Source organism: Semicossyphus pulcher, unplaced genomic scaffold (genome assembly GCF_022749685.1).
Source record: "Semicossyphus pulcher isolate SPU_LCO1_2020_fin unplaced genomic scaffold, fSemPul1.0.p SCAF_16, whole genome shotgun sequence".
Lineage (NCBI taxonomy): Eukaryota > Metazoa > Chordata > Actinopteri > Labriformes > Labridae > Semicossyphus > Semicossyphus pulcher.
Window position 1 is genome coordinate 2,279,576 of NW_027211670.1, and position 10,173 is coordinate 2,289,748.

Here is a 10,173-nt window from a genome sequence, read left to right on the forward strand (position 1 = left end):
AAACCAGCGTTATTTGTACTGCCGGTGACAGGTAGAGCACAATAAAAGCATCCACTTCCGGCTGTATCCTTCAAAATAATGCTCATGACGGTGAGGGCCATGGGAATCGACTACAGTCTAGTAGCATAAAACATTAATTTTCGAAAACCTAATGTATTATTCAAAATTTGTTTTTTAATTATGGCGATGAATTTATTAAAGACTATTTTTATTCAGCTCTTTTTGTGTTTTTAATTTTTCTTTAGGAAAATAAATATGAGGTATATTTATTTTCCTAAATTGTATGTCAGGTTTGAACGTAATACAGGAGAACTAATAAAAACACTGTATGAATATGAGATAAATAAGGGATGAAAACAAAACAGACCAACGCAATTACACAATATAAATAATACTATAATAAATAAATACTAAAAACTAATTGAATGTAAAATATTTATAATAATTTTACAAAACTAAATAATAATAAAAAAACGTCTCTTTTGGTGAACTGGCTTTGTGAGATGTAGATGTGTTGGTAATAAAAACTTCGATAAGTTGGTTCCGTTTGAAGTTTCACATGTAGTTCTTTACAGAGCCACAGATGGGCGCTGCACGGTACGAAAACCCACTGTTCATGTCCACGATAGTTACTGTTGGTAATGGGAAGTTTCCTGTTGTCACAACAACTTAATTGAAGAATTGATTAATACAAGATTCATAGATTTATTTACATGTTTATCAATATATTTGTGTTATTTTGTTTATTAAACAAAGGTTGAAAGATGGAGGATTGTGGTTCGATCACACAGGTCAGATCTCTGCTCCCTCCTCAGCTTGGGCTGTTTCCTTTTCCCCACCTGACAAAAGAAAACGCGCACACACACCACACACACACACTTATTAAATGCAGATTTTGATCCCTCATCTTTTTCTTTGTCTCTCTCTCAGGACTGTTTAAATCCTGTCTGGCGCCTCTGTACCCCTTACGTATATGACAGCAACACAACAACCTAGCTGTGCCCTTTATGTAAATTGAATCCAAATAACTGGCAGTGTGACGAGGCTCTTAACATTTAAATCATATGTCCAGTTAACACCAAATATGAGTGAATAGTTAGAATACATAATAAATAGATAAACAAACTTAATATTAAAGGGAACATTTAAAAATACTTTTTACAGAGTTTGGATGGTGGCTCGTAAAAACACAGTAGGTGGGTATTTAGTTCTTGGTCTGACATCAGCTGATGGTCATTTCGGTTAGTTCACCTGAGATGTCTTTTCCAGGTGTCCACGGCGTCGGTGTCAGGCCGGTGATACACTTTGGAATCCATTTGAGGACGGCGGTTGAGGCCAGCTCGCCCCACTCGCCTTCAGCTCGGTCCTGCAGAGAATGAAGGAGACGAAGCTGCAGATTATCTGGGAAGAAGAACGCCTGTTTGTGCACTCAGGATGAAACACACTGCAGCTCACATCTCCATCACACGTTAAAGTTAAAGTTATTAACATGCATAAACAAATACTGAAACATACAAATAAAAAGACTGCACAACTTCATCAGACTAAAATATTCACATCATCAGTCACATGATACAATCACGCGATCCATGATATTGATGTGACGTGGTCAAAGTAAACAATGCATAGACCATCATCTAAATAAACATACATACATGCACATGCACATACACAAGTGTACTGCTTGAAAAGACAGTGAACTAAACCCATCAAGTGACATTTAATAAATAACTCAAAATAAACACAACAAATACAGAGAATGAGGCACGATAAGCCACTGCGGGGCTTGTGGGGAGTCTTCATGTCACAAACATACTAACTTGGATATGTGAGCCCTGCAGAATATGAGCTATTTATTCATTTGTGTGTTTCAGATTTTCTGTAGTAGCTCAATCACTGATCACATCATGCATCCAAGTCCGACATGCACAAGCACTCAGAGAAAATAAGAACACTTCTATAAATAAACTTAACAAGAGCAGCACATTCTTGTGTATGAAAAGAAAATCATGCAAACAGATCAGCTGTTGTATATAAACACGTGTCAGCACCTCCTCTGCTCCTCCTGACGTCCCTAACCTGAGAAACCCCTCCCTGGAGGCCGGGTACGGTGACCGCTGGGATTTATCATTCTTATCGTTCTCCTCATCGGCTGCTGGCTGGAGATTCAGATTATTGTGAGGAAATTATGAATTTAAGAATAAAGTGAAATCAGATGAAACAGCCGGAGTGTGTTCATTCGATTCAATTAAAAAGAAATGTAATAATCCTGCTCTTGGGGGTTAGCTTTGGAGCTGCTTTCACATAGACACAAATGAAACAAATCGACGTACAGAAAACAATACATTTAGAGAAGAGCAGTTATTTTTACAAGCAGGTGAAACGTCATGAAGACCTGATGGAAACCGAAAATATAAACTTGTAAGAAGAACATCCTGAAGGAGCTCAGATACCTGGAGCCTTCTCAAAGATCTGCTGATTACAAAAAGAATTAAGATCTCTTTGTTTCACACTTAATCTTGGATCAGATTTTAATGATGTTGGTCAGACTGTTTCTGTCTCTTACTGTGAGACTGTGAAACCAGCAGATAAAAGATTGATTGATTGATACTCTATGTACGATGCCGTCTTAACTACATCTCTCTTAGGTCAAAAATCTGTTCTGTGGTTAAAGATTGAAGACGAAGAAGTTCATTACCTGCTCTGTTTGTTGGTATTCCCCGTGCTGCTCACATCCGATGTCAAACACGTACTTCCCCGGGCCACACGGCTGAGAAACAACATCGGAAAGACAAAATCATGCAAAGATATACATCTGAACTGAGATAATAAATAATCCCTCTAAGATTCTCTGACACAGATTGATCTTTAGGACTTTTTAGACCCTTATCATCCCGTGTACATCTGACCCACGCAACAAAAGATTATTTTCATCAATCTTTTGCCAATCGTTTCATGAATAAGTAATCATAGTAGCACTCACATTGTTGTAGACAAAGTTTCCCTGGTATCTGTGGTTGGAGTGGATGAACTCTCCAGCTGACGCCATCTTGCCGTTTACCCATAATCCTTTGTACTTTGAGCCAGTTTCGTGGTGGAGGTAAACGCCCTGACCGTGCCTGGAAATCAGACAACACACTAGGTTTTAGAAGTTAAAAAAACTGCTCTTAGATAGAATTGATTCAATGAAGTGTAAGTCAAAAGACATGTAAGCATCTATGTTGAAAAGAGGATAAATAATTGAAAAGAGTTTGATACATTTTATATGTAAAGAAAGTCCTGTTTTGAACTGAAAATTATTCATGTATTGCTCTTACAACACATGAAACCTAGACATTAAAAACTGCATCACATTTATGTTTGACCTGCAAATCAACTAGTGCAAAAATGAATGAATGAATTCAAACTTTAAGGTTTTACAAGAAAGCATTAAATAACTAAAAGGGGACTCGTGTTTACCTAATGTGATGCAGCCACTCTCCATCATACGTGTCTCTGTTGGAGTAAGTGTAGACACCGTGACCCTGTCTCAGGTCCTCCACCCATGAGCCTGACATATACACACACACACACAGGAAATAAAGAGAGTTCAGTTTCTTAATCTGACTCTGAGCTTGTCAAGACTTCAAACACTGAACAAACCATTGAATACAGAAGTTTCTAGTCTCGTCTGCTTCAGTGTCATCGTACCTTCATATTTGGAGCCGTCTGGGTAGTAGAAGGTGCCCTGTCCATGTTTCATGTTCTGCTGATAGGCTCCCACATATCTCGCCCCATTCTTAAAGCGATACGTCCCCTGTTAGACAGAACAGAGAAAAATATGCATCAGTCAAAGAAAGACATCTTTTACAGGTAACATGATGCAACCTTCAGGTGCACCTCTCTTGCTAAATCTTAAAGTGTACATTGACCTTATCATACTTGTGAAAAGTCTACACTAACTAAGCTGCTCATTTTCACCACATCTGGGGGATCAAATAAACAGTGTCATTTTCATTGCTACCTTATTCAGATTAGTTTTACGAATTCAGATTCAAAACATTAACATTAGGCTGACTGAATCACACAGGTGAGCTGACAATACAGCTTCAAGAAACATACCTAAAATGTAAACTTTCCTAAAGAAAGCCTACCTGTCCGTGTCTCTGTCCGTTCTCGTACCGTCCCTCATAAACGTCTCCGCTGGGAAGAACAGCTTTACCGTCCCCGTGTCTCTCTCCGGCTTCATTTCTGTCTCCTTCATACTCCTGTCACACACACACACACACACACACACACACACAGAGAGAGAGAGAGAGAGAGAATACACAGTAACTGACAACCTTACATCTGCCTACAAACACACACAAACCAACCGTTATCAGGTAACACGCAAAGCTCATTCACGCTAGCTTCAGTCTGCTAGCGTCTTTACAACAAATATCTAACTGACTCTCGTTATTTCATGATATCCACTCACCCCGAGCTTATTGCGTTCGTCATCAAAGTAATCAGACCCAATAGTCGACATGATTCTGCTTGTAGACGAGGTGAACTTTAAGTTTCGAACGGAAAGAAGCAGGAAAGATGCTCAACAGGCTGTCGGCGGTTTACGTTTCTATGCCAACGCTCAATCACACACGTGACCAAGCGCCAGTTGCACATACGATTATCAGATAGTTTTCATATTATTTATTCCCTATGGTGAAAATGCTCCTCCCTCTCTCTCTCTTTATTCCCTCAGTGAACATGTTCCTAATGACTTATGGTCTCAATCTCTACTTTCAAGTCTTCTTCAACACAGCATGGTGTTCATTTAGTCACTGATGCTCCCCTTTAGAGTCACCCAGACTAGAAAGCAGGGGAGGGTTTAGGGCTACCTGTGGCCACTATCTGCGGTAGCGCGGTGTTGAAACTAGCGGAAATGCTTAGTTGGCAGAAGTGACGATGAAGTCATGCCCCTCTTCTTCTTCAAAGGTAGAATGCGGTAATTCAATCTACAAGTTTGATCCTTGTTGCTGCAATGTATGGCTGTGTTATGCTATCACAGTTAACATTACTTATGGACTTCTGAAACCAAGCTAGCATTAGCTTTAGTTGATAAGTACGTTTGCTAATCACTCACTCCTCTACTCCTCTTCAGCTCCACCCTTTTGTCCAAATATGGTCACTTTCAGCTCAAAAGAACCAAGATGGCGACAGGCTTCAAAACAGTCGTCAAACCTTTCAGAGATGAAGCCTGGCAGCCTTGAAAAACGTTTTTACGGGTAACTTTGAATGTACTCTTAAGTTTCTATATAATGTTAATGATGCTGCCTGGGTATAACAAAAGTGCCTGTGGTTTCTCAGCAGGTACTCTAGAGGGCGCTGTGGTCTCTTCATTGGAAAAGGTAAAGGGCTTTTCATCACTCCTTCGTTGTTTCACAGGAACCTAAAAACGGCTGCAATATTTGTATAGATGAGTTTTCCACAGTTCTGTCCAAGATGAACAATTCAATTATAGCCACCCAGTATCTAGTATATATTTGACAGTATCCATGAGTGGAACAAAATTAAGCCTAATGCAAGCTAATCAGCATTTTTAAAAATAATTTACCTATGAAAATGATCAAAATCTATTCAGTACATCAACATATACTGCTGGAATGTAGGTAACTCTTGCTGATAATGAATAAGTTCTAGCTTAAGTAGGAACAATTGTTAACAGCTGTCACTTTAACATTATCAAAGAGCATCTGTGACAGATAATAGACTGTGTGACCTCTGCTTAGCGGCCCTTTATTTAGACAACTTGAACTTGACTTGACATTAACTCATAAGCCATGAGATTTTACCATCTGTTGCATTAAAGATTAGAATTAACTCTGGCTCCAATCCTCTGCATTCACTTTGGCTTTCTGAGACTCACGAGGAAAATGTCTGGAGCAGTTAGCAATCAATAGAAACACACATGATGGTTAAATAAGGAAAATGAAAGGCTGCGGTGATAATCCACATTGCATCATTGTCCTCACTCTGATTGTCCTTTTGAGGGCAGACCCTAAGAATATCTCACTCCTGATTTATTCCCTAAAGGAGCTCATTGAAGATGGAGGCAGTGTTAGCTGAAGGTTCACGGGCTGCTTGTTCATGATTTAACACCCCTCTTGTCGGTTTACATCCATCTAATCTCCAACTCATGGAAATCTCAATGACAGTTTCAAGACGTTACTTCACTCAAAACTTGTAGAGTTGTTTATTCACTTTGATGCCTTATTTCCTCGGTAATGTTGAGCTGACGTCGTCAGTCTGCAGTCGAATATATATTTGCCAATACTTCAATGTAAAAAAATTACAATGCTCATATGAGAGAAACTCAGTCAAAATTCAGTCACTGAACGTAACCTCTGGGCCGTGTTTGTGCTGTTGGAGCCTTTTGGAGATTTGTTAATATCAGACAGATAATCTGTATGTTCACTTTCTTTGACTAACAGACCGTCCAACACGTCTGACACACTGTTTTTACACTCATTCAAATACCTGAACAGCTAATTAACAAGGAGAGCAAACATCTTCCTTTACAATATCGCAGTACATTGAATTATAACCTTATTACAACTGATTCATGCCAATAAACAGCCCTGTTTTTTAAATACAGAAAATCCCTTTTCTGACAGTTTCCTCTTGTTGTCCGTCATGGTTCTTGCTGCCCCTCTGCGGCCCCGGCATTATGTTCCTCTCTGTCCTGCAGCGTGCCTCTTTGGGAGATGATGGCAGGACAAAAAAGCAGACTCCAAATCTCTGACACGACCATTAGTCCGCTGTAATCTCTAAAGCCGGCCCTGGAGGATCCTGGGGGAATTTCTATTGGGGGGATTCATCAGCTATGCTTTTATTTATAAGCCAGGCAAAGCAATCACAAGATGATGGATGGATTCTGGGTAATATTTTAAAACAGTAAATAATCCACAGAAAGTGGAAAATAGACAGAGTGATAATAAAACAAGCATAGAGTGCATAATAAATTAATAATAATAAAAGTATTAGAAAGTCAAGCTCAATAATAAAACGAGGTAGAAAATGAAAATAATGGTTAGCCTAGCCTAGCATAAAGTTTCAAAATGCTAGCCTGGACAAAATTGGAAAGAAAATAATATAACAACAAGAAAGGAAATTTTATGAGTTAAATGTGACACATTTCTTGAAAAACAAATTAGACAAATACAGATTTTTTAGTGTTCAAGGGCAGTCAGAATATTTGTTCCACCTCAGACAGATCCAAGCCGTTTCCCCTGCCTCCGGTCTTTACATGAAGGATAACTGCTCAGGCTAATCACATCGTGCCTGGCTTCTTTTGACTACAAAGTGATGTACAAAGATGGAGGCTGAACAGTACTAGCATTTACAAATTGAATATAAATGGTACAAAAATATATCAAGAGTATAAATGAAAAGATGAAAAGAATCCTATTTTAAAGAAGGGGGAAATAGAGATAAAAAGCAGGTAACAGGTGAACACATAGAAACGTCATCTGTCCGAGGTTTCATGGGGAAAAAGAAATCGTAAGCCTTCATGTTTATGATAATCACTTAAAAAAACAGATTTTTTGTCAACAGATTATGCTTGTCAAAAAAAGGTTAAATTAATATAGATATATTGTTTTTATAGAGTTCTCTTGAGTACAATGACACTAATCTCTATTTACAGATTCTACAAAGAAATGTGGAATCTGTAGGCGCACAACCAGATTTTAGTGCAGGAAGTGTTTTGGTTTGTGTTTGTAGTACGTTTGTAGTCCAAGTAGTATTGACCAATCACGTATCAGCAGGCTGCGGTGTATACAGGAAAAAGCAAAAGCAGGAGGAACGTAATCTGCAGCACGTTCAGCTAACAGTCTGCTCTAGATCACAAATTCAATTTGAGACAAAGCTACTGGACACTGCGTCATGAAAGCCATTCAGCGCTTAGATTTCCTGACTTCCCTGAACACCTCATAAATGATGGCTCCGCCCTCCGTCTCATGTTAAAGTAGTTTTCTTCTCATCTTAATGACAGACCTGACAAAGCTTCATGTTGTTCCTAATCTGCATCATGATGTTGTTATTTCAGCAAACTGAAGAGCCGTTAATTAAAGTCGATCACAAGAAAAGTTTCTGTTTGGGCTTCATCCCGCTGAAGTAAGCCAGAGTGCAGCCTCTGTGTAACTTACTGTTTACAGTGAGACTGAGACTCAGCACAGACAGATGAACGGGCGCTCCTCTGGGGGATGGGACGAACCAAGAGATGGCAGTGTCTGGCATGTTCGCCGTTGCTCCCAGAGGATGTATCGTCTTCAGATGATAGCCGACGGGTCTGAGAGCGCACTGACACTGACTTCTCGTTTAATGTTGCTAACTATTTTGTCTCAGTAATTTTCATGCAGAACTGTCAGACGTGCTGATTGGTTCAAGCTTCTTAAATGTGAGGACATGACAGTTTTCTTTGTCATTATATTTTTGGACGGTGTGTGATTAATTTTACATTTTGGACGTTGGTTGGACAAAAAATGTAAAGCAAAAAGATTTTCATTGATTATCAATTAATTGTGTAAAAAGTCAACAAATTAATGCATAATGAACATTTGTTATTTGCAGCCCGTCATCGTACTCTGCCTTAAACGTAAACCTTAAACTGTTACAAAGAAGGACTTCATGGTGGATTTGTCAGTTTAAAATTCTAAAATAGCTTGTTGATGTAGAAATGGATGTTAATAGTTGTGTTTGCTTGTAATCCTCAGAACACGGCGCTGAAGATGCTGGACAAACAGAGCGTGTGTCTCTGCATGCCAGGAGCGTTTCAGCATCCATGTGAGCCTCCGCAGAGGTCACTCTCCTCTGCCTTCATTCTTTTCTGGAGCTGCAGTTGCTCCCCGACACGGACTTATAACAAAAGCTGGGTGACATCTCCGTGATATCACATGCCAGAATAATCTCTCTTCTCCTCCCACATTCATTACAGGCTGTGACCTAAATATAGGTGTTTGCTGTGTCTCCTCAGAGGGACCTTATAAAAGCAGGCGAGGTCAAAGACTTCCACATTTTTCTGCTGGACTCTGCTGAACGCTGCTGTTTCTTTGTTGTGTGGGGGTCATAGATAGGTCTTTTATCTCGTTCAGGTGTCTCCAGGTGAAGATACAAAGGCACAGGTAAGACCTGGTATTGATTAGTTAGTTATCAGGGTTCCAAGCAGTCCAATCTCTTCATTTATCATTGCTTCATCTCTGAATATTTAGATTTGTGTGACTTTTTCCTTTTTTGTGAACTCCTCTCAAACCATGAACTTGTTAAAGTATCTGTTGTCTGGAAACCTTTACAGATCATCTCAAGAATTTACTGATCTAACGTCACCAAAGGAATTTTAAAATGTCAAATGTTTCACCTTATTTCTTTGATTTATATCATGAATATATAAGCATAATTGAAAATAGGCTGAAGTGACTTTAACCAAACTTGGTGCGTGTGTTTGGATGCTGGATCCAAGTCGATTCTGACTCTGCAACATGCCGGAGCCTAAACATTTAAAAGTTAATACCTTAAAATCAACAACTCAACAATTTGGTTTGCAGAATCTAGTGTCATGACTCCTTTGAAAAAGATTCCAAACTTTAAAATAATCTTAATAAATCATCCAAACAGAGCTGCATTTTTAGTGACAATTCACTTTTCAATAGTGAAAATTCAGAAGTCCGTCGCTCGATATTTTTCAACATATCCTAAATTACAACCCATGTCTCAGAAAGTCTTTATTTAAATGCTGCTAAAATGAACACATACATTCTTCTGAGACTTCAAGTGTTTCAAATGTTGTTTGGGGACACAACAAGTGCACACAGAAACAATGCATTCATGTGCTATGTTTAAAGTATTAATTCAGTTAAAAATATCTTATCTTGAACCAGTGAACATTTCTTTTCTTTTGTAATCTAAAGTTATAATCCCAAAGATCTCAGTGTCATTCTCTTTGGCGGCACCTCATGGTGATAAACAGTAACTGCAGGAGCACACTTCCCAGATATCCAGACAGTGCTGCATGTGTGGCGTCCATGGTCGGCTCCGGTTGTAACTCTTGATTTTCCTGGCTGACGGTCGCTTTCCTTTTCAGACTGTTTCATCTGAGCGTCGAGTTTGTTTCTTTTTCTTTGGATTTTCACTTCTTGTTGAAGTTGTATCTGTAGT

At 39.0% G+C, this 10,173-nt stretch overlaps 1 protein-coding gene across 2 annotated transcripts; it reads right to left on the reverse strand.

Moving 5' to 3' along the window:
• Positions 1–786: 786 nt before the first annotated feature.
• Positions 787–4,513, reverse strand: rsph1 (radial spoke head component 1). Of its 2 annotated transcripts, XM_069664741.1 has the most exons (9): positions 4,460–4,513; positions 4,134–4,247; positions 3,691–3,796; positions 3,460–3,550; positions 2,984–3,119; positions 2,699–2,770; positions 2,052–2,159; positions 1,252–1,366; positions 787–839 (listed from the first exon to the last, which is right to left on the reverse strand). In XM_069664741.1, exons 1-9 carry the CDS (start codon positions 4,508–4,510, stop codon positions 793–795), a joined length of 840 nt encoding a protein of 279 aa, XP_069520842.1. In that variant the 5' UTR covers positions 4,511–4,513; the 3' UTR covers positions 787–792. The 2 variants fall into 2 exon arrangements, with proteins under 2 accessions (XP_069520842.1, XP_069520843.1); XM_069664742.1 differs by lacking the exon at positions 2,052–2,159.
• Between the last annotated feature and the right edge of the window lie 5,660 nt (positions 4,514–10,173).

Coding starts and splice junctions, on each gene's coding strand:
- rsph1 (XM_069664741.1), bottom strand. CDS start 4,510: ATGTCGACTATTGGGTCTGATTACTTTGATGACGAACGCAATAAGCTC. Junction 2,771..2,983: donor GAAACTTTGTCTACAACAAT/GTGAGTGCTACT, acceptor GTTGTTTCTCAG/CCGTGTGGCCCGGGGAAGTA. Junction 840..1,251: donor ACCTGGAAAAGACATCTCAG/GTGAACTAACCG, acceptor TTCTTTTGTCAG/GTGGGGAAAAGGAAACAGCC.